Source organism: Engystomops pustulosus, chromosome 11, assembly GCF_040894005.1.
Source record: "Engystomops pustulosus chromosome 11, aEngPut4.maternal, whole genome shotgun sequence".
Classification (NCBI taxonomy): Eukaryota; Metazoa; Chordata; class Amphibia; order Anura; family Leptodactylidae; genus Engystomops; species Engystomops pustulosus.
This window is the reverse complement of record NC_092421.1, coordinates 8,662,981-8,687,173: the sequence shown is the minus strand read 5'-3', so window position 1 is coordinate 8,687,173 and position 24,193 is coordinate 8,662,981. Positions and strand designations below refer to the sequence as shown.

Sequence of the window (24,193 nt, the reverse complement as noted above, 5' to 3'; positions counted from 1 at the left end):
TAAAGACATAGGGGCACATTTACTTACCACTCCGAGTCGCGATCCCTGATCCGTACAGTCCGACCATGATGCACTGTGCTGCGATCCACGTTGATCCTGCGCCCGATATCCTGCATGTGTCGCTTCCCCGCTCAGGTCCCCGGAGTTCACCTTCTTCTTCCTGGTGCATGTAAGTGCATTGTCCGTGTATAATGCGCTGTGCGGGGAGTCACTAAGATCGTGCGCCCGATATCCTGCATGTGTCGCTTCCCCGCTCAGGTCCCCGGAGTTCACCTTCTTCTTCCTGGTGCATGTAAGTGCACTCTCCGTGTATAATGCGCTGTGCGGGGAACCACTAAGATCGTGCCCCGATATCCTGCATGTGTCGCTTCCCCGCTCAGGTCCCCGGAGTTCACCTTCTTCTTCCTGGTGCATGTAAGTGCACTCTCCGTGTATAATGCGCTGTGCGGGGAGTCACTAAGATCGTGCACCCGATATCCTGCATGTGTCGCTTCCCCGCTCAGGTCCCCGGAGTTCACCTTCTTCTTCCTGGTGCATGTAAGTGCATTGTCCCTGTATAATGTGCTGTGCGGGGAGTCACTAAGATCCTGCGCCCGATATCCTGCATGTGTCGCTTCCCCGCTCAGGTCCGCTGGAGTTCACCTTCTTCTTCCTGGTGCATGTAAGTGCATTGTCCGTGTATAATGCGCTGTGCGGGGAGTCACTAAGATCCTGCGTCCGATATCCTGCATGTGTCACTTCACCGCTCAGGTCCCCGGAGTTCACCTTCTTCTTCCTGGTGCATGTAAGTGCATTGTCCGTGTATAATGCACTGTGCGGGGAGTCACTAAGATCGTGCACCTGATATCCTGCATGTGTCGCTTCCCCGCTCAGGTCCCCGGAGTTCACCTTCTTCTTGGTGCATGTAAGCGCATTGTCCGTGTATAATGCGCTGTGCGGGGAGTCACTAAGATCGTGCGCCCGATATCCTGCATGTGTCGCTTCCCCGCTCAGGTCCCTGGAGTTCACCTTCTTCTTCCTGGTGCATGTAAGTGCATTGTCCGTGTATAATGTGCTGTGCGGGGAGTCACTAAGATCGTGCCCCGATATTCTGCATGTGTCGCTTCCCCGCTCAGGTCCGCCGGAGTTCACCTTCTTCTTCCTGGTGCATGTAAGTGCATTGTCCGTGTATAATGCGCTGTGCAGGGAGTCACTAAGATCCTGCGCCTGATATCCTGCATGTGTCGCTTCCCCGCTCAGGTCCGCTGGAGTTCACCTTCTTCTTCCCGGTGCATGTAGGTGCTTGGCTTGCGACACAAATTTAAATGTTAAATCCTGCACTTAGTCCGAATCCGTCGATCGCCTGACGGCCCGTCCACCAATTTGTGTTGTGTGAAAGACAGCGTGATTGCGACACAAACGGGACATATAGTAAATAAGCCCCATAGTTAGGAATATGAGCTGTTGAAGCCAATTCCCAGCTTATTCCTTAACTGTCTACGTCTCTGGCTCTGTAGGTCACATAACTTCTCTCTAATGTCCTCCTGCTCCTATGATCCCTATCGCTGTTCTTTTGTATTCATAATAAATGGTGCCCAACTGGTCAGAAATGTTATCATTATGGGATCATTGACACTTCTCTCATCACTCCAGTGTCTCCAGTTTGGTAATGCAGTTTCTTTCTATGGTGATGGATGATATCGTCCACTCTTACCTGTATAGAGGTAATTTTCCAGAAACATATCCTCATACAGATCCTTGTGTCCTTCTATGTAGTCCCACTCCTCCACGGAGAAATAGATGGAGACATCCTGACACCTTATAGGAACCTGACAAACAAAAAATAAAAACTCAGTGGGGAAAATTAGCCGTCTATAGTAATCCTGAATATGCCTGATAATTTGGTGGTGTCTTAATGCTATTATTTTTATGACTTCTATATACTACTAATATGGAATCTCTAAGATAGCACAAATTACGATTACCTCCGCACAAGTTACGGGGGCCGGATCGTCTCCACGACAACCCTGGGGTCCAATGAAGGACCCCTGGGCTGCTTTGTCCGAGTACCTGCTGGGTCCTGCTAAGCATGTGCTATGAAGGACCGTTCTAATCCACTGCCACTGATCAGTCCCAGAGGCGGACAAAAAATGTAATCTTAGGACCTCAGTCAATGCAACATAGAACCTGAGATCTGTTACTGCAAAATCTCCTCTCCAAAAGACAATAGTCGCTCCTTCCCTTCTGAGCCCTGCAGTGCCCCCCCCCTACAGCAGTTTGTGATCACGTGTGGGATATTACTGCACTAGGAGAATCTGGGTAACAAACTATAGCAGTGATGGCGAACCTTTTAGAGGCAGAGTGCCCAAACTGCAACACAAAACCCTTATTTATCGCGTGGTGCCAACCAAAAATTGAAGCAGTAACTCATTGCTCCCTGTTCAACAACTTTCAATCATATTGGCCTCCTGAGGACAGCAACACAGTAGAAAGATGGAAAATTTTCATCATTTTAGCTTCTTTCCAGTGTCCCTCTGCACACACAGAAAAACGCGGGGCCAGCGAGGGGTCCTCCAAAAATTAATCCAACCCTGTCTAATTCTCCCTCTTCCTACAGTCCCAAGTAGCGAAGTCAGACATCTTTTATGTTGCTTGGAACTGCAGGACGATTCTTTGAGTCCGGTCTGGTGTGCTGGGGCGATGGCCCGGGTGCCCACAGAAAGGGCTCAGAGTGCCATAGGTTCGCCACCATCGAACTATAGGGTGCATTTACTTCTTAAATCCCTTCTAAAAATTTAGGGACCAAACAAGGTTTTAATGGAAAAAGATTTTCACTTACATGAGACAATTGTGGGGAATTGCTCTGGTAGTTGACAGGTAGCAGTGCAGGAAGCAGTGACACACGCAGGTTTAAAAGTCCAACTTAAGTGTTTATTCACACTTGCAAAACAGAACACAAATTCAGCCTTGGTTTAGGCACATGCAAAAACATTACAAAAGTAATTCCTGCCCGGCTAGGCGCTGTCTAATACAATTGTCGGACCCTAGCTATCCGGGTACCAGGCTGCCTGGCACACGCTCTTGGCCAGCAGCAAGACAGGAGACCCTCAGTTACCTTTGCTGTGAGAATGCAATCTCGCTTTCAGCTCTCCAGGTAGGGCCTCTCCTACTGCTTCTGGCCTGCAGACTAAATCAAGCCCTAACGAGGCCTGTGACCCGCACCTGTGGGCTATACAAAAGCCCAGGACCGAAGCCCGGGTGGAGTAGGAGTCCCACTACCAGCCTACCCCTACTCCATAATAAGCAGGCCCAGTACGGACATTACAAATGTGTCTGTGTTAGCTAGGCCAACACAGACAAAACAGACTATTCCTGCTTATCATGTCTGCATTAACCCTTGGGTTACTGCAGACAAACCCAGGGCTTTTACCACATGTATTTCATCTGCCTGTAGGACAGATAGCGGTTTTCCCACACAATACCTCTTACTTTCTCACATACCCTCCCCCTCAGTTCAGACCCACCGGGGCGAACTCCTGACATTAAGCAATGCGTTCGGGACAAGGCATCCGCATTGCCCTGTAGCTTCCCGGCTCTGTGCTCCACCGTAAAGCTGAAATTTTGGAGGGACAAGAACCACCTAGTGACCCTGGCATTCTTCTCCTTAGTTCTACTCATCCACGTGAGAGGAGAGTGGTCAGTTATTAGACGGAACCGTCGTCCCAGCAAGTAGTACCGTAGGGACTCTAATGCCCACTTTATCGCCAGACATTCCTTCTCTACGATACTGTAATTTTTCTCTGCTGGCGTGAGCTTCCTGCTCAGGTAGGTAATGGGATGTTCTTCTCCATTCACCTCCTGAGACAGGACAGCTCCCAGCCCTACATCTGATGCATCCGTCTGCATAATAAACTCTCTCTTGAAGTTTGGCGTAATGAGGACGGGAGATCCACACAATGCAGACTTCAATGCCTGAAAAGCACCTTCTGCTTGTTCATTCCACCGCACCATGACAGGCCTTTTACCCTTCAGCAGGTCTGTCAAGGGAGCGGACACGGTGGCAAAGTTTGGTATAAACCGTCTGTAGTACCCGACAATGCCCAGGAACGCCCTGACTTGTTTCGTGCTCACTGGTTGAGGCCAACCCTGTATAGCGTCAATCTTGTTGACCTGAGGTTTAATTATACCTCGACCAATCACATACCCCAAATAGTGTGTCTCCTCCATTCCCAGCGCACACTTCTTGGGGTTTGCAGTCAGGCCCGCTGCCCTTAGCGAGTTCACTACGGCCTGTACCTTGGCCAAGTGACTCGCCCAGTCTTGGCTGTAGATGATAATGTCATCTAGATAGGCTGAGGCGTATCTCCTATGCGGCTTTAACACTATGTCCATTAACCGTTGAAAGGTAGCGGGGGCCCCATGAAGCCCAAATGGTAACACAACATAGTGAAAAAGGCCCTCAGGGGTAACAAAGGCTGTCTTTTCTTTATCCCTATCTGTCAGGGGTACCTGCCAATATCCTTTAGTTAGATCCAGGGTGGTGAAGTACCGAGCACTCCCTAGTCTCTCAATAAGCTCGTCCACCCGGGGCATGGGGTAGGCATCAAACTTAGACACCTCATTCAATTTTCTAAAATCGTTGCAAAATCGCAACGTCCCATCCGGTTTGGGAATTAGAACAATTGGACTGGCCCACTCACTGGTATCTCCAGCTATTCACTCTTTGAGCGCGTAGATGCTGATCAACTCCTAGTCGGGCCAAGATCTCTGCCTTTACCTTGGAGTAGTCCCGGGCATACTCCTCGCTCAGGTCGTAGTATGCCTGCTGGGGATCAGCGACGAGGAAGGGGGCCAACACCTCTGCCCAGTGCTGCTGTGGCAACCTCTCTCGGGTGGCCACCCTCTCAAAGCCTGTCAGATAGGCCTCCACATCATCCTCGGCGGTCATCTTGGTCATAGCTTTGCGGACCTCTTTCCTGGCGTCCTTCACCGTCATTGCTGGGACAGTCCTTTGCTGAGCAGCGGTCAGGGCTGTTACCTGCTGGAGCAGCAATCTGTTTGTCTCTTGCTGCTGCACGTTGGACTGGACAAGCTGCTTGATTAACTCCTCCATGGCTGTGGCTTGCAGCTTCAGTGCTGTCCAGGACATGCACTAGTGTATACTTCACTGCACTATGCCCGCATCCTCCACCATGTGTGGGGAATTGCTCTGGTAGTTGACAGGTAGCAGTGCAGGAAGCAGTGACACACGCAGGTTTAAAAGTCCAACTTAAGTGTTTATTCACACTTGCAAAACAGAACACAAATTCAGCCTTGGTTTAGGCACATGCAAAAACATTACAAAAGTAATTCCTGCCCGGCTAGGCGCTGTCTAATACAATTGTCGGACCCTAGCTATCCGGGTACCAGGCTGCCTGGCACACGCTCTTGGCCAGCAGCAAGACAGGAGACCCTCAGTTACCTTTGCTGTGAGAATGCAATCTCGCTTTCAGCTCTCCAGGTAGGGCCTCTCCTACTGCTTCTGGCCTGCAGACTAAATCAAGCCCTAACGAGGCCTGTGACCCGCACCTGTGGGCTATACAAAAGCCCAGGACCGAAGCCCGGGTGGAGTAGGAGTCCCACTACCAGCCTACCCCTACTCCATAATAAGCAGGCCCAGTACGGACATTACAAATGTGTCTGTGTTAGCTAGGCCAACACAGACAAAACAGACTATTCCTGCTTATCATGTCTGCATTAACCCTTGGGTTACTGCAGACAAACCCAGGGCTTTTACCACATGTATTTCATCTGCCTGTAGGACAGATAGCGGTTTTCCCACACAATACCTCTTACTTTCTCACATACCCTCCCCCTCAGTTCAGACCCACCGGGGCGAACTCCTGACATTAAGCAATGCGTTCGGGACAAGGCATCCGCATTGCCCTGTAGCTTCCCGGCTCTGTGCTCCACCGTAAAGCTGAAATTTTGGAGGGACAAGAACCACCTAGTGACCCTGGCATTCTTCTCCTTAGTTCTACTCATCCACGTGAGAGGAGAGTGGTCAGTTATTAGACGGAACCGTCGTCCCAGCAAGTAGTACCGTAGGGACTCTAATGCCCACTTTATCGCCAGACATTCCTTCTCTACGATACTGTAATTTTTCTCTGCTGGCGTGAGCTTCCTGCTCAGGTAGGTAATGGGATGTTCTTCTCCATTCACCTCCTGAGACAGGACAGCTCCCAGCCCTACATCTGATGCATCCGTCTGCATAATAAACTCTCTCTTGAAGTTTGGCGTAATGAGGACGGGAGATCCACACAATGCAGACTTCAAGGCCTGAAAAGCCCCTTCTGCTTGTTCATTCCACCGCACCATGACAGGCCTTTTACCCTTCAGCAGGTCTGTCAAGGGAGCGGACACGGTGGCAAAGTTTGGTATAAACCGTCTGTAGTACCCGACAATGCCCAGGAACGCCCTGACTTGTTTCGTGCTCACTGGTTGAGGCCAACCCTGTATAGCGTCAATCTTGTTGACCTGAGGTTTAATTATACCTCGACCAATCACATACCCCAAATAGTGTGTCTCCTCCATTCCCAGCGCACACTTCTTGGGGTTTGCAGTCAGGCCCGCTGCCCTTAGCGAGTTCACTACGGCCTGTACCTTGGCCAAGTGACTCGCCCAGTCTTGGCTGTAGATGATAATGTCATCTAGATAGGCTGAGGCGTATCTCCTATGCGGCTTTAACACTATGTCCATTAACCGTTGAAAGGTAGCGGGGGCCCCATGAAGCCCAAATGGTAACACAACATAGTGAAAAAGGCCCTCAGGGGTAACAAAGGCTGTCTTTTCTTTAGCCCTATCTGTCAGGGGTACCTGCCAATATCCTTTAGTTAGATCCAGGGTGGTGAAGTACCGAGCACTCCCTAGTCTCTCAATAAGCTCGTCCACCCGGGGCATGGGGTAGGCATCAAACTTAGACACCTCATTCAATTTTCTAAAATCGTTGCAAAATCGCAACGTCCCATCCGGTTTGGGAATTAGAACAATTGGACTGGCCCACTCACTGGTATCTCCAGCTATTCACTCTTTGAGCGCGTAGATGCTGATCAACTCCTAGTCGGGCCAAGATCTCTGCCTTTACCTTGGAGTAGTCCCGGGCATACTCCTCGCTCAGGTCGTAGTATGCCTGCTGGGGATCAGCGACGAGGAAGGGGGCCAACACCTCTGCCCAGTGCTGCTGTGGCAACCTCTCTCGGGTGGCCACCCTCTCAAAGCCTGTCAGATAGGCCTCCACATCATCCTCGGCGGTCATCTTGGTCATAGCTTTGCGGACCTCTTTCCTGGCGTCCTTCACCGTCATTGCTGGGACAGTCCTTTGCTGAGCAGCGGTCAGGGCTGTTACCTGCTGGAGCAGCAATCTGTTTGTCTCTTGCTGCTGCACGTTGGACTGGACAAGCTGCTTGATTAACTCCTCCATGGCCGTGGCATGCAGCTTCAGTGCTGTCCAGGACATGCACTAGTGTATACTTCACTGCACTATGCCCGCATCCTCCACCATGTGTGGGGAATTGCTCTGGTAGTTGACAGGTAGCAGTGCAGGAAGCAGTGACACACGCAGGTTTAAAAGTCCAACTTAAGTGTTTATTCACACTTGCAAAACAGAACACAAATTCAGCCTTGGTTTAGGCACATGCAAAAACATTACAAAAGTAATTCCTGCCCGGCTAGGCGCTGTCTAATACAATTGTCGGACCCTAGCTATCCGGGTACCAGGCTGCCTGGCACACGCTCTTGGCCAGCAGCAAGACAGGAGACCCTCAGTTACCTTTGCTGTGAGAATGCAATCTCGCTTTCAGCTCTCCAGGTAGGGCCTCTAAATCAGACCCTAACGAGGCCTGTGACCCGCACCTGTGGGCTATACAAAAGCCCAGGACCGAAGCCCGGGTGGAGTAGGAGTCCCACTACCAGCCTACCCCTACTCCATAATAAGCAGGCCCAGTACGGACATTACAAATGTGTCTGTGTTAGCTAGGCCAACACAGACAAAACAGACTATTCCTGCTTATCATGTCTGCATTAACCCTTGGGTTACTGCAGACAAACCCAGGGCTTTTACCACATGTATTTCATCTGCCTGTAGGACAGATAGCGGTTTTCCCACACAATACCTCTTACTTTCTCACACAATGTAAATACTTTCCATAAAACATCTGTGGTGGTAAAAAGCTCAACATAAACTTTGACAAATTCTACAAACGGTCTAGGATCCCGTGCGTTTAACCCCTTTCACGCCATGGTCAAGCATAACCACGCCGTGTAAGTATGTCCTCCGTGGCTCTGAACCCCCTGGTGAGCTTACCGGGGGATCCGATCCCTTCTGCCGCAGCCCCGGGGTCCAGCGAGTGCTCAGAGGCTGCCGGCTCCTCTTCACGCCGGGTTCCACCTCCTGGCAGGACCGGGCTGTAAGTAAGTGAGCATGTACACTGTACACTGCAATACAAGTGTATTGCAGTGTAAAGGCTTGAACAAGTGATCGGATGACCACTTGTTCAAGCCCAAGTCTTGTTCAAGACCCCTAAAATTAATTATCTATACATTGTATCTCACCTCCAAATAACAAGCCTCATATGTTCCCATTACCAAAAAAATATTAAATTTATAGCCTGTACAATGTGACAATACAAATCTGCTGTGAATGGCGCTGCTTTGATCCTTGTACCTGTACAGCAGTTTACCACCACATATGTGGTGTCGTTACACTTGGGAGAACTTGGGCATCAAACGTTGCAGAGCGTTTCATCACTTTATTTATTATGAAATTGTCAGTTTTGGCCTAAATGAATGTACCATATATACTCGAGTATAAGCCTAGTTTTTCAGCACAAAATAATGTGCTGAAAACCCAAACTCGGCTTATACTTGAGTAAAAAAAATATCAAAACTCACCTTTCCGGCTTCCCCTGCTGCTGGCTATATACTGGGGGGCAGGTGCTGGCTATATACTAGGGGATATGGGCTGGCAGGCTACATACTGGGGGGAAGGTGCTGGCTATATACTATGGGGCAGGGTCTGGCAGGCTATATAATGGAGAGGCTGTGACCAATGCCTTTCCCACCCTCGGCTTATACTCGAGTCAATAGGTTTTCCCAGGTTTTTGTGGTAAAATTAGGGGCCTCGGCTTATACTTGGGTCGGCTTATACTCGAGTATATAGAGTATTTCCCCAAAAAATTCTAAAGTTTCTAGATCGCACTTCCATTTTGTTCTAACCCATTTGAAAAACTTAAAGGGTCAATAGACTAAACAGAAGTTGTTTTACATACGTTGAGGGGTGTAGTTTATATAGTGGGGTAATTTATGGCGTTTTACTATTATTTAGGCTTTTCAAAGTCACTTGGAAGCAGAGTTGTCCCTCAAAATGTGAGTTTTAACGATTTTCACGAAAATGAGAAAGTTCTGCGCCTCATAACATCCGAGAAAAAGGAGAGGAAGCATAAAATATCATCGCAACATGAAGCAGACAATCCGGAAATGTTACTTATCAAGCTTTTTGGGTAGTTTTACTTCCTGTCTGGAAAGCAGAACATTTCAAACTTGAAAAAATGAAGAATTTTTACGAACTTTGGCCAAATTTAAACTTTTTTTCAGAACGAAACGCAAAACTTATTATTTAAATTTAGCAACTAACATGAAGTACAATGGGGCTCATTTACGAAGGGTCCGAATGCCGCACTTTCGTTGGGACAACCTGACGGATTCGGAAAAAACGCGGAATTTAAAAAAGAATTTGTGTCACAAGATCGGCACTTACATGCACCTGGATGAAGAAGGTGAACTCAGCCGGACCTCGGCGCAGCAGCGACACCTGGTGGATATCGGGCGCACGGACCTTAGTGAATCCTGGCAGACCCAGGATTGCGACTGGACCGGGTAAGTAAATGTGACCCACTGTGTCACTAAAAAATCTCAAAATCACCTGGATATGTTACAGCGTTCCGAAGTTATAACACATGTCAGATTCTAAAAATCGAGTCTGGTCATTGAGCTAAAAACAAGCGCCGGTGATAAGGGGTTAAACTACTATTAGATATCATGAATATATCATTGTTTTATATCGTTATAACGTATAAAGGACACACTGTCCTGCCTTCTTGGCGCCATCACTAGCACCATATATAGTGCATATCCTTATACAAAGCAACAATATATATCCAGAAACCTCCCTCCCGGCACCCCTCACCTCTCCAGTCAGCAGCAGCGCGGTGATCTTGTTGGTGAGGTCCAAGATCTCCCGGTTCCGCTCATGTATCAGTGAGTGCGGTGAAGACAATGTGATAGGATCCTGGTTCCTGCTCCATCCTGCCCCCTCCTCGGGGACCTTCTTCACTACCATGTAATCCTGGATATGGAGACATTTACGTCACTTTATACTTTTCATACACATTTCCAGTTATGACCTTGCTTTATTAAAGGGGTTGGCCACTCGTCTACAGGAGTTGCCCATGTGCCTTTACTTCCTTAACCCCTTAAGGACGCAGGGTTTTTTCCGCTCATTTCTCACTCTCCATCTTCAAAAATCCATAACTTTTTAATTTTTCCATGTACAGAGCTGCTTGAGGCTTATTTTGTGCGTAACAAATTTTACTTTCCAGTGATGTTATTTATTATTCCATGCCATGTACTGGGAAGCCGGAAAAAAATTCCAAATGTGGAAAAATTGAGAAAAAAAAACCCACGTGTGCATCACGTTCTTGTGGGCTCAGTTTTTACGACTTCCACTCTGCGCTCCAAATAACACGCCTACTTTATTTTTTGGTTCGGTGCGATTGCGGTGATACCAAAATTATGTAGGTTTTATTGCGTTTTAATACATTTTCAAAAATTAAACAAATGTGTACAAAAATGGAAAAAAAAATTTGCCATCTTCTGACGCTAATAACTTTTTCATACTTTGGGGTACGGAGCTTGGGGAGGGGTCATTTTTTGCGAAATCAGTTGATGTTTTCGTTGCTCTCATTTTGAGGACTGTGCGACATTATGATAATTTTTTATTACATTTTTTATGTCATGTAATAAGGTGTAAAAGCCGCGTTTCGGACATTTGGGGCGCCATTTCCCGTCTCGGAGGTCACCGCCGTCAATAACCGTTTTTATATTTTGATAGATAGGGCATCTTGGGACGCGGCGATACCTGATGTGTCGGTGATTTTTACTGTTTAATATGATTTATATCAGTTCTAGGGAAAGGGGGGAGATTTGAACTTTTAATATTTTATTCTTTTTTTTTTACATTTTTTAACCTTTTTTTTTCACTATTTCTTAGACCATCTAGGGTACATTAACCCTAGGTGGTCAGATCGTTCCTACCATATACTGCAATACAACCGACCGCGGGTCGCAATATACAGCAGAGCCCATCTCTGTATGAAGAGGGCTTAGCCCGTGAGCCCTCTTCATACACCCTTCACAGCTCCGTGGCGGATAGATCCGTCACAGAGCGTGAAGGGTTAATAATAAACCCGGAATGTTCATCAACTGAGGCAACAGTCCTGCTACTTACTCTAGTGCTATCTGCAAACTCTCTGGATCTTTGTTTACATGCCTGAGCTCTGATGAATGGTAGGAGCTGTAGCAGGAGAGTTATGACTCATCCTGCTCCCTGCCCCTCCCCTCTTCTTGTGTCTGTCATTTGAGACGGTCTGTGAGACACAGTGAGTGACGCCATGAGGACAGGCACAGAGACATGAAGTTGTGTATATAAGCAGAGGGCAGCACGGAAAGACACAGGTGATATACATGCAGAAATATGTTTAATGGAAAAGATTGAAAAGTCGCCGACCCCTTTAAGAGTAACATGTGATTTCATGTGCGGAAGTTCTCACCTCTCCAGTTATCAGGTAGATGATCTCTAGGGCGAGGTTTAATATTCTCTCAGCCGTCAGTTTTCTGTCCTTGTCCATCCTAAGGAGAACAATTTGGTAAAGACCCATTATTTTGGAAGGGGTCAGGAGAGCCAGGCACATAAGGAAGTGAATGACATTCATTTTGTAAGTGGCTCCACATATCACACCAAGCCATCAATTAAATCTAGCCATCCAATATATGCAAATCTATATACAGTATATGTAGATGTTACATACAGAAGTGGTACCAGCACCCAGTGCGGTTGATGTGCCGATTCTTGCGCTCCAATACAGTGGGGCTCATTTACTTACCCGGTTCTGTCCCAATCCAGCGGCACGTTCTCCGACAAGGATTCGGGTCTTCCGGTGATTCAGCAAGCACGTGCGTCCAACTTCCCGCAGGTGTCGCTTCTGCGCTGAGGTCCACCGGAGTTCACCATCTTCTTCCCGGTGCATGTCATTTTAAGACACACTTTGCTTTTAAAATTCCACGGTTTTTACGAATCCGTCGGGTTGTCCGGCGGCCACGCACCTGATTTCTGTCGCATGAAAGCCGGCGCCGATGCGCCACAATCCAATCCGATCTTGTGCGCCAAAAACCCGGGCAAATCGGAAATATTCGGGAAAACCCTGATGGATTCGCGTCTGCGGCCCCTTAGTAAATGTGTCAAAGTCAAAGTTTATGAATTAAAACTCATACACACTTATTTCAGAAGGTTTATTGTTCATCTGTTTCTCGTTACCTTCACTGCAGTTCGCGGAGTCCACCAACTTTGGTCGCACAAATTGTTCCTTTCCCAGGATACACCCACTAATAACAGTGCCATATAGTAGTGGAACAAAGACCTTATAGCTTTACTGAGCTGGGAAATACTGGTCTTATAATAATGTGGTAACACTGACCCTATAAGCTCCAGTTCTGTCACAATTCATTTCAGGCTCAAGTCTTCTAGAGGGCGTGCGGCCATCCAAAGCGCCCAGTTTGGTTCCTGTGCTGTACATATAATAGGGAGAGGAATCTGAAGCCCTACAAGCCATATACACCAGTGCCAGGGTATTAGACTGAAGTTTGCCACCAGATACAATGAATTTGGATCATGAATTTCAATCTCTCCATAAGGAGAACACCTACTGTCTGACCCTAGTCAGCAGCCTCTCACTCAGCCAATCCAGTTCCCTACACTGTACTGACGAGGCAAAACCAGGTGGAAACAGCGCTGTCTACAGTCACCAACTCTGGTTCTTCTTCAAAACGCAAAAATCTTTCGCCTTGAAGACTGGAGGATTTCTGCAGATTAAGCGCAGTGTTGTTCTTTTAAGAACACAGAGCAAGCACTCGCTTAGATCTAGATTCACCTGAAGAGAACCGGAGAAGAACAAGCGCCTCGAGAAGAAACTCTGCTGGGAAGATTTGCATAGCTCCGCACCCTTCTTAGAAGCCGAGCAAAGCAAGCCTCCCTGGAAGTTCTTCACACCTCCGGAGCAAGCCTGAAAGAAGCCATGGCCTCTTCAAGCAAAGCCACCGGAACAAAGAAACAGAAGAAAAGCAAGCACACCCAGGAAGAAAGGATGGAAGAGGAGCCCCAGGCCCCAGCGGCTGCTTCTACCCCTGAAGCCTCCTCCTCTGAGCAGCAGCCTCCAGCGGCTAAGCAGACCAGCCAGGAGCCCCCCAAGCTCCCGCCCTACATGAGGGACACGGTGGCGCTGCGACTGAAGGAGGTAGACGGAAGGGTGCCGGACATGACCAAGGAAGTGTTCTGCAAGAAAATGCTGCTGGACCAGGGGGTGAAAGCCTCGGACATCTTCGGAATCCAGGCCATGGTCACCGGTCTCTTCTACGTGACGTTCATCTCGGTGAACGTCTGCAGAAGGTACTGGGAAGCGATCAAGGCGGCGGCCCCGGACTCTCCCTTCTCCAACTTTGTCGGCAACTGCTTGCTGCAGAGGGAAGAGAGGAAGATTACGGTGTCCATGTGGAACCTCCGGACCCCCGGAAGCGACATCAACACCCTCCTCTCGAGGTACTGCATAGTGGTGAAGGAACCGGCCAAGATCCTGAACTGCTACGGCCTCTGGATGGGTAAGTGGACGGCGACCGTCCGGCTCCTGCCGGACCCGGAAGCCAAGGACGGACTCAAGCACCTGCCCCAGTCCTTCACGCTGGGGAACTCCTACGGCCTGATTTTCTACCCGGACATGCCGCGGACCTGCCGGAAATGCGGACAAGAAGGGCACGTGATCAAGGCCTGCAAGGAGGAGGCGTGCAAGAACTGCCGGGTGACGGGCCACGTCTCTAAGGACTGCCCGAGGAGAACAACCTGTAACCTCTGCGGACTAGCTGGACATCTCTACAAGGATTGTCCAGAGAGGAAAAGGACCTGGGCAGACGTCGCCGCACTGGCTCCGGCCAAGGGCTTTGAAGCTCGGACGCCCGCTGTGTCGACACCTCAGCCCAGGAAGAAGGCGTCAAAGAATGCGAACAAGCAGTCGGAGGCGCCAAAACCCAGGTCTGGTAAGACAAAGAAGGTGACACCTTCCACCTCCCAGCCCTCCCTGACCTCCCATAACCCTCCCTCCCCCCTCTCCCCAGCTGAGATTGCCATCCCCTCCCTAGCCAGCATCTCAGAAATTCTGTCACCAGCCCCTAGGGCAACACTCCCGCCCCAGTCCATCCCCACCTCCTTTGGAGAGGCGGCACTAATGACCTCCTCCCCCGCCGCCTCTCCTCTTGCCATGACAGAGACAAACTTCCCCTACCTCTCCCAGGCCCTTGTCTCCAACCCTGTCTCCCCAGAGCCAAGTCGGCGGAAGAGGAAACAGAGGGACAGCCCCGTCAGCGACTCCACCAGCAAGAAACCGCTGGAGGAGGCGGCGGAGCCGCCCCAGGCGGCCGAACAGGACGCAGAAAAGGAGGAGTTCTTCGAGGAGATGGAAGCCGGTTTCAGGGAACACTGCCCCCTCTCCAGCTCCATCGACCTGACCGCGGAGGAACAGCACCTGGACGAGGTGCTGGAGAACCTCAAAAAGGTCCCGGACGGAACCGAAGGCAAGCCGCCCGACCGGACAGGTAACTAAGGCGGTATCGTCCCAACCTAACCCTCTTTTTCTTCCCTCATGATGGCTAACCTAACCGTTTTTTCCATCAATGTTAGAAGCATTAGAGATAAGTTTCGTTGTCAGACTGCACTAACTTACCTTGCCTCCCAGTCGTGTGATGTTTACATGTTACAGGAATGTGGTATCCCCTCCTCTAGGTCCTACGACCATCTGGCCAGGGGCTGGAGTCACGGTCCTTCCTACTGGTCCGGTGGGGGCGATTGCAGGTCTGCTGGTACCGCCATCCTTCTCAGGGGGAGCGCTTTCACGCTTGATTCCGTCCAGGAGCTAGTCTGCGGCCGACTTCTGGTCGTAGACGGCTCCTGGGCGGGTGAGCCCGTGCGGCTCTTCAGCGTGTACGCTTCCCCTGACAGGGGTGAGCGACTGGAGCTTTTCCAGAACCTCAGGCCGCAACTCGCCACCACTAGGGCAGTGGTGCTGGCCGGCGACTTCAACTGCGTCATAGAGGAAGAGTGGCGCAAGCTGGACGCCACGTCCAAACTGCTGATAGAGGTAGTGACGGAAGCATCCCTGAGGGACGCCGTCGGGGCCGGCTCCGTGAATTACACTTGGAGCAGCTCCGACGGCGCTTCCCGTTCTAGGATTGACTTTGTGTTCACCTCCAAGGCGATCAGGCAGTGCGGGTCCTCCACGGTCCCCTGCTTCTTCTCCGACCACAGGGCGGTGCAGGTAAGGTGCGCCCTGGGCCACGGCTTCCCGCCGGGCCCGGGCTCCTGGAAGCTGAACTGTGCCCTGCTGGCTGAGGAGGGAGTGCAGGCGGAGCTGAGGGACATCTACATGGTCCTGAGAAACGACAAATGTTTGTTTGAAACTGTAAGCGAATGGTGGGAATACGCTAAAGTTGAAATCCGTTCTTTCTTTCAGGACAAAGGCAGGCGGCAGGCGGCCGCGGCCAAGAGGGGCCTCAGAGACCTCCAGCGCCAGCTGAGATCCCTGCAGGACCTCCAGCGCTGCGGCTGGGACGTCAGAGAGGAGCTGGAGGACACCAAGAAGGGCCTGAAGAGGCACTTTGAGGAGGAATCCAGGCGAATCATCTTTCGTGCCAAAGTGGACAACCTGGAGAAGGGTGAGAAGTGTAACTCTTTCTTTTTCAGGAAAGTCCACGCAGGCCACACGCCCCTGAACGAACTACGTGACGAAAGCGGATGCGTGCAGAGGGGGAAGAACGCCGTCATGGGAGTCGTCAGCGACTTCTACGGCGACCTCTACTCCCGCAAGCCCACGGACGACGAAGCCGCCGAGAGGTTCCTGTCAGGTATCGCTAACACCCTCGATCCTGCAGGTGCCGAGGCCACGGACGCCCCTCTGACGGCGGCCGAGCTGCTCTCTGCCGCTAAATCCTTCAGACCCGGCAGGACCCCGGGCGGTGACGGTCTCCCGGCCGAGCTCTACGTAGCGCTGGGGGACCTCATCTGCCCGGACCTGTTGGAGCTCTACGGGGAGATGGTGGTGGAGGGTAGGATGCCGCCGTCCCTGAGGCAGGGACTGATCACGGTCTTGTACAAGCACAAGGGAGAGAGATGCGACCTGCGGAACTGGCGTCCCATCTCTCTGCTCAACGTGGACTACAAGATCCTGGCCAAGGTGCTCGCCAACAGGCTGAAGGGAGTCATCGGAGGGATCGTTCACCCGGACCAGACCTGCGGCGTTCCGGGCCGCCGGATCGCGGACAACCTGGCCCTGGTGAGGGACACCTTGCACTACGTCGGAAGCCGCCGCGTCCGCGCGGCCCTGGTCAGCCTGGACCAGGAGAAGGCCTTCGACCGTGTCTCTCACCGCTTCATGAGCCAGGCCCTGCGCAGGTTCGGGTTGGGTAAGACGTTCTGCTCCTACGTTGAACTAATGTACCTTGATATCCACAGCTCGGTGCTGGTGAATGGCTGGAAGACTGACCCCTTTCCTGTGCTTTCGGGGGTCAGGCAAGGCTGCCCTCTTTCACCCCTTCTTTTTGTTTGCGTTATAGAGCTGTTCGCAGAGTCTATCCGGCAGAATCAAGGGATCAGAGGGATCACCGCACCTGGACCAGGGCGCGACGAGGTCAAGTGCTCGCTGTACATGGACAACGTGACCGTCTTCTGCTCCGACCGGAGCTCGGTGACGGCGCTCGTCCAGACCTGCGAGGAGTTCGGACAGGCTTCGGGGGCAAAAGTCAACTGCGGGAAGTCGGAGGCCATGCTTTTCGGAGACTGGCAGCTTGCTTCTTCTGCCCCCTTCCCCTTCACCATTCAGCAGGACTTCATGAAGGTCCTGGGGGTTTGGTTCGGGAAGGAAGGCGCAGCCCTGAAGACCTGGCAAGAACGCTTGGCCAAAGTCAACACCAGAGTCACCCTGTGGAGCCTCAGACAGCTCTCCTTGGAGGGGAAGACGCTCATCCTGCGTAACGAGGTGCTGCCCGTACTCCAGTACGCGGCCCAGGCGTGGCCGCCCCCGGCCCCCGTCTGCAAGGCCGTTACCAGGACTGTTTTTCATTTTGTTTGGGGCTCAAAGATGGACCGGGTCAAGCGAGCGGTCATGTTCAAGGAGCCAAGTAAGGGGGGCAAAGGTGTCCCCGACATCTCCACTTTGCTCTGGATCTTCTTTGTTTGCGACTGCGTGCGCAGGACCCTGAGGAACTCTGCAAGGTCTGCGGGAAAGTCCATGTCCCGTTTCTTCCTCCTGCCCCTCTGGAGGGGGCTGGGCTGGGACAAGTGGGACAGCTCCATCCCTTACAACTGGGACGCGCCCTGGTACTACGGCCAGGCCGTCCGCTTTGTGAGGGAGCACCAACTGGAGGGACTCAAGCCCGACCTGTGGAAACGAAGACCGTGCACAAGCTCATCCGAGCCAAAGACTTGTTGGAATTTGTCCCAGGAGTCACCCAGGACACGGCCCAGGCGGTCTGGGCCAACGTGTCCTGGGCCCGACTGCTCAACAGGCACAAGGACATCTCGTGGATGGCCATCCAAGGGGGGCTGCCCCTGCGGGCCGTCACATATGCCCGGAGACTGAGCAACACCCCCTATTGCCCCAGGTGCCCCTGGTCGGAGGAGACTCCCCTGCACCTGTTTTGGGGGTGCCCCTTTGCTCAGAGCCTGTTGGACACCCTGGAGCCCCATTTCCAAGACTCTGTGCCAAGGAGCTCCATGACCCACCAGGCGGTGCTTTATGGGCTGTTCCAGGGCACTCATGCCATTGAGGATATCCAGGCCGCCTGGCTCCTTATAAATTGCTATAAGGACGCCATCTGGTACGCCAGGAGACTCCTCACTTGGCACAAGACAGCCTTGACGACGCCAGATTGCTACAGACTTGTCCTCAACAGCCTGCTGGATTACTCCCTAGCAGGGAGACAATGACAAGAAAGAGAAGCCCCCTTCACAGGAAGCTCCTCCCCCCTCTGCTGAGGTATACCGAGCAGCGGCAATGACATTACATTGCCTCAGTAGGAGTCAATGTCTTATCTGTGTGAGGACACAGTAAGAGCAAGACAGGATAAAGCTTAGCTGGACTTAGACCCCCTGCTGTGAGCTAGGATCGCCTCCCCAGGCCCCCACCGCCTCCCTCAGGGAGAATCCAGGCGAAAGCCGCTTTTTTTGGACTTTGCAAGACATCTACACTTTGCACATGTTCAGGACTTTTGTATGAAATGCTGGACTTTGCTTAGATTAGGTGTCTTAGGAATTGCAGGCTGTGTTTATCTGGCAAAGGCCAGAAAACACTCACTTTCCACTAGATTTGGACTTTTACAGGGGTTTCTGGGTCACGCATACATTATGCAAACGACCCAAACCAGGAAGTGGACTTTTTGCTAGGTTCCCTTCCTTGTTTTTCCCCCTTCTGTGTCTGTCTTTCAATAAAGCTTTGGGCAAGTGTTACCCCCACCCCTTCCCCTTCCACCCCGCACCCTTTTCCGTTTTTACACTTTGTCGTCGCCGTAAGTGAGATGCAATGCGTGTTTAGTTAGGTCAATTGAGCGAGCTGTGTGCTAGTATAGTGTTTTCATGGCACAGTTGAGGATTATACTCCTGTGTGCTGTCAACACTACGTGTGAATCTTAATTTATTGTATATGTTGTGTTGCGGTCTGTGCTGCGACACAGTATACGCTGTATGTCTGTTGAAATGTATGTAACTTTGACTTATGCTTATTCAATAAAGTTGTCTACAGTTAGGAGTCTGTTCCTTCTGGAATAGATATCCTGGCTTGGCCTAATCCCACACCATGTTATTAGACTTCTTGTAGGCCATGCTTGGTGTTAAAGGGGTTATCCGGGTTTAAAAAATTTCTTATGGCCGGGCTGGGGAGGGCTAGTTAAACATAATAAACATGTACTTACCTCGTCCGGCACTGCTGATGTCCCGCGCCGCGGTCCCTTCAATCCGTGCCCCTGTTTGTTTACAGGGGCACGGAAGCCGCGCACAGGGAGCTTTCGGTCCGCGATGTGGACGGCTCCTCCCATCCGTCCCTATCTCTCCGCGTTGTAAGCGCTGGGAGATGGTGCACATGGGAGCATCCGGCCGGCCGGAAGCTCCCTGTGCGCCGGTGTAATGACACCGGCGCACAGAGAAGACCGGCCGTGGCACGGGACATCGGCAGCACCGGAGGAGGCAAGTACATGATTATTGTGTTTAAATAGCCCTCCCATAAGAAACTTTTTAAACCCGGATATCCCCTTTAAGGGGCTGCATTACTAAGTAGCAAAAGGAGGTATTGTTTTCCATTTAACCCCTTGTAAAACGTTTTTGCATACTTCCCACTAATCATGAACTCATTGTAGTTTTTAAATTAGTTAACGAAAATTGCCAGAATGTCTGAAGGTTATTATTACATTACAGGCTGGCCCGACCAGAAGATCCTTTCGAACTCTAGGGGGAGGCCACACGTATACCAGGGCTATGGCAGGAGCGAGAACCAAAGAAGTTCCTTTCTCAAAAAGCTGTTTTGGTCCTGTATGTAGGTAGGTAGTAAGGGTCAAACAGGCTGTGGCAAACAAATCCTATGTGGCAGCAGGTTTATGAAGAGGGCTCACGGCTGACCCCTTTTCATACACACTATCTGAATAATGAAGAAAATATCCACCGCTAACACCCTCCATCAAGGAAATCTACCATTTGTTTTTAGGCATTGTGAACCAAACATACCTTTCATACATGGAATCAAATGGAAATTTCCTTTAAATGGCACCGCTAGCAAGTACAATTTGCTTATATGAAGCTTTGTATATGGAAATATGAAAAAAAACCTTATGGAATTTTAAAAAAAGGGGAGTGAAAAACGGAAAGTTTGTTTTCCGTATCCAATCCTGGAAAACATGTTCGCATGTAACCCCTTAACCCCTAGTATGTTGGCATGTAGCAATGGGTGTATAGAGCCAAGGGCACACTGGCTAAGCCCTCTCTATTGCCGGCATGTAACAGCCAGTGGCGGAGGGGCGCTGCCATCTTGCCTGTAATCTCTGCGCCCCATGACGTCATCAGGAGTGACGATCCATTGCCATGACAGCCTTAAACCCGAGTAGAGAAGAACGTAGCACACATCCCGTGTTGAATTTTTAAATTTTCATTTAATTCATATCTTATACTTTATAGTTACAGCTCCACCACAAGGTTTATGAAAATCATGTACAGGCGGTCCCCTACTTAAGAACACTCGACTTACATACGACCCCTAGTTACAAACGGACCTCTGGATATTGGTAATTTCCTGTACTTTAGTCCTAGGTTACAATGATCAGCTATAACAGTTATCACAGGCGTCTGTAATGAAGATTTAGTGTTACTCCTGGTTCTTATGACAACCCAACATTTTTAAAATCCAATTGTCACAGAGACCAAAAAAGTTCTGGCTGGGATTACAATGATAAAATATACAGTTCCGACTTACATACAAATTCAACTTAAGAACAAACCTACAGACCCTATCATGTATGTAACCCGGGGACTGCCTGTATTTGTAACAACAGATCATAGAGTTTCTTTGGCGACGTTTTGGTCCAAATCGACCTTTGTCAAGCACGATCTGAAAGGTCAAGGGTAGCTGTGTTCTGGCTCTGGTGGAGAGAGGACAGCCTTAAACCCGAGGACTTGTCATTTATGAAGATTTGTTACAATAGTATGGCCATATATGGTAGATCGATCAGAGAACTTAGGGTTAAAGTGCCTTATTAAAAAAAAAATTTAATGAATGAATGAAATAAAAACTGATATAAAAATCAGTAAAAATCATCTGTTCCGGAGTGTGACAAGCACGAGTGTTACCATAAAGCAAAATGGCAAATAACAAGGGAAGAGAAAGGAAAGAGTGCAAAGAAAAAGAAACAAATCTCCATTATCAAAACTCAGCAGAACTAATATCTGTTTTTCTGCTTACCATCCATCCCTCCCTCCCTCAGTGTCCTCCCTCCACATCAGCTCTCCCATCACCGCTGTCCTCCTCTCATGCACTTTATGTCGCTGCCTCGTCACGTGACTTGGGGTGCGGCTGTACCTACTCAAACTTGTGCTCAGCTTTCACTCAGGACACAAATAGAGCATAAATCCACTCTTGCTTCACTAGCAGTCACCTTGTTACACCACTAGACATGCACGCTCAGCTCTCTAGCAGACACCTTGTTACACCACTAGACATGCACGCTCAGCTCTCTAGCAGACACCTTGTTACACCACTAGACAAGCACACTCAGCTCCCTAGCAGACACCTTGTTACACCACTAGACATGCACACTCAGCTCTCTAACAGTCACCTTGTCACACCACTAGACATGCACACTCAGCTCTCTAGCAGTCACCTTGTTACACCACTAGACATGCACACTCAGCTCTCTAGCAGTCACCTTGTTACACCACTAGACATGCACGCTCAGCTCTCTAGCAGTCACCTTGTTACACCACTAGAGATTCACGCTCAGCTCTCTAGCAGTCACCTTGTTACACCACTAGACATGCACACTCAGCTCTCTAGCAGACACCTTGTTACACCACTAGACATGCACACTCAGCTCTCTAGCAGTCACCTTGTTACACCACTAGACATGCACGCTCAGCTCTCTAGCAGTCACCTTGTTACACCACTAGAGATTCACGCTCAGCTCTCTAGCAGTCACCTTGTTACACCACTAGATATGCACACTCAGCTCTCTAGCAGTCACCTTGTCACACCACTAGACATGCACACTCAGTTCTCTAGCAGTCACCTTGTTACACCACTAGACATGCACCCTCAGCTCTCTAGCAGTCACCTTGTCACACCACTAGACATGCACACTCAGCTCTCTAGCCGTCACTTGTTACACCACTAGACATGCACACTCAGCTCTCTAGCAGTCACCTTGTTACACCACTAGACATGCACGCTCAGCTCTCTAGCAGTCACCTTGTTACACCACTAGAGATTCACGCTCAGCTCTCTAGCAGTCACCTTGTTACACCACTAGATATGCACACTCAGCTCTCTAGCAGTCACCTTGTTACACCACTAGACATGCACACTCAGCTCTCTAGCAGTCACCTTGTTACACCACTAGACATGCACGCTCAGCTCTCTAGCAGTCACCTTGTCACACCACTAGACATGCACACTCAGCTCTCTAGCAGTCACCTTGTCACACCACTAGACATGCACGCTCAGCTCTCTAGCAGACACCTTGTTACACCACTAGACAAGCACACTCAGCTCTCTAGCAGACACCTTGTTACACCACTAGACATGCACACTCAGCTCTCTAGCAGTCACCTTGTTACACCGCTAGACATGCACGCTCAGCTCTCTAGCAGTCACCTTGTTACACCACTAGACATGCACACTCAGCTCTCTAGCAGTCACACAGCTAACCAAACTTTACAAGGCAGAGCATACAGGGACCAAAATTAAAGAGAATCTTTAATTAAAAAAGGCGTTTAGTGCTTCCAAATAAAGATGTTGAAATAACCCTGTATACACACAGTACATGTACATCTATAACCCTGTATACACACAGTACATGTACATCTATAACCCTGTATACACACACAGTACATGTACATCTATAACCCTGTATACACACAGTACATGTACATCTATAACCCTGTATACACACACAGTACATGTACATCTATAACCCTGTATACACACAGTACATGTACATCTATAACCCTGTATACACACAGTACATGTACATCTATAACCCTGTATACACAGCACACGTGCATCTATAACCCTGTATACACACAGTACATGTACATCTATAACCCTGTATACACACAGTACATGTACATCTATAGCCCTGTATACACACAGTACATGTACATCTATAACCCTGTATACACACAGTACATGTACATCTATAACCCTGTATACACACAGTACATGTACATCTATAACCCTGTATATACACACTGTACATGTACATCTATAACCCTGTATACACACAGTACATGTACATCTATAACCCTGTATATACACACTGTACATGTACATCTATAACCCTGTATACACACAGTACATGTACATCTATAACCCTGTATATACACACAGTACATGTACATCTATAACCCTGTATACACACAGTACATGTACATCTATAACCCTGTATATACACACAGTACATGTACATCTATAACCCTGTATACACACAGTACATGTACATCTATAACCCTGTATATACACACACAGTACATGTACATCTATAACCCTGTATACACACAGTACATGTACATCTATAACCCTGTATATACACACACAGTACATGTACATCTATAACCCTGTATACACACAGTACATGTACATCTATAACCCTGTATATACACACACAGTACATGTACATCTATAACCCTGTATACACACAGTACATATACATCTATAACCCTGTATACACACAGTACATGTACATCTATAACCCTGTATATACACACAGTACATGTACATCTATAACCCTGTATACACACAGTACATGTACATCTATAACCCTGTATACACACAGTACATGTACATCTATAGCCCTGTATATACACAGTACATGTACATCTATAGCCCTGTATACACACAGTACATGTACATCTATAGCCCTGTATACACACAGTACATGTACATCTATAACCCTGTATACACACAGTACATGTACATCTATAACCCTGTATACACACAGTACATGTACATCTATAACCCTGTATACACACAGTACATGTACATCTATATAACCCTGTATACACTGTACATGTACATCTATATAACCCTGTATACACTGTACATGTACATAT

General features: G+C 49.4%; 1 protein-coding gene across 6 annotated transcripts in view; it reads right to left on the bottom strand.

Moving 5' to 3' along the window:
* LOC140106026 (uncharacterized) overlaps positions 1-24,193 on the bottom strand; it is a 582,332-nt gene that overhangs the window by 10,254 nt on the left and 547,885 nt on the right. For 5 of the 6 annotated variants that reach the window (XM_072130187.1, XM_072130192.1, XM_072130193.1 and 2 more), the window contains one exon: positions 1,694-1,808. In XM_072130187.1, coding sequence (XP_071986288.1) covers positions 1,694-1,808 — 115 coding nt within the window. Of the gene's footprint in view, positions 1-1,693; positions 1,809-10,201; positions 10,361-11,843; positions 11,923-24,193 lie in introns of all 6 variants that reach the window. The other variant, XM_072130195.1, reaches the window with a different exon arrangement.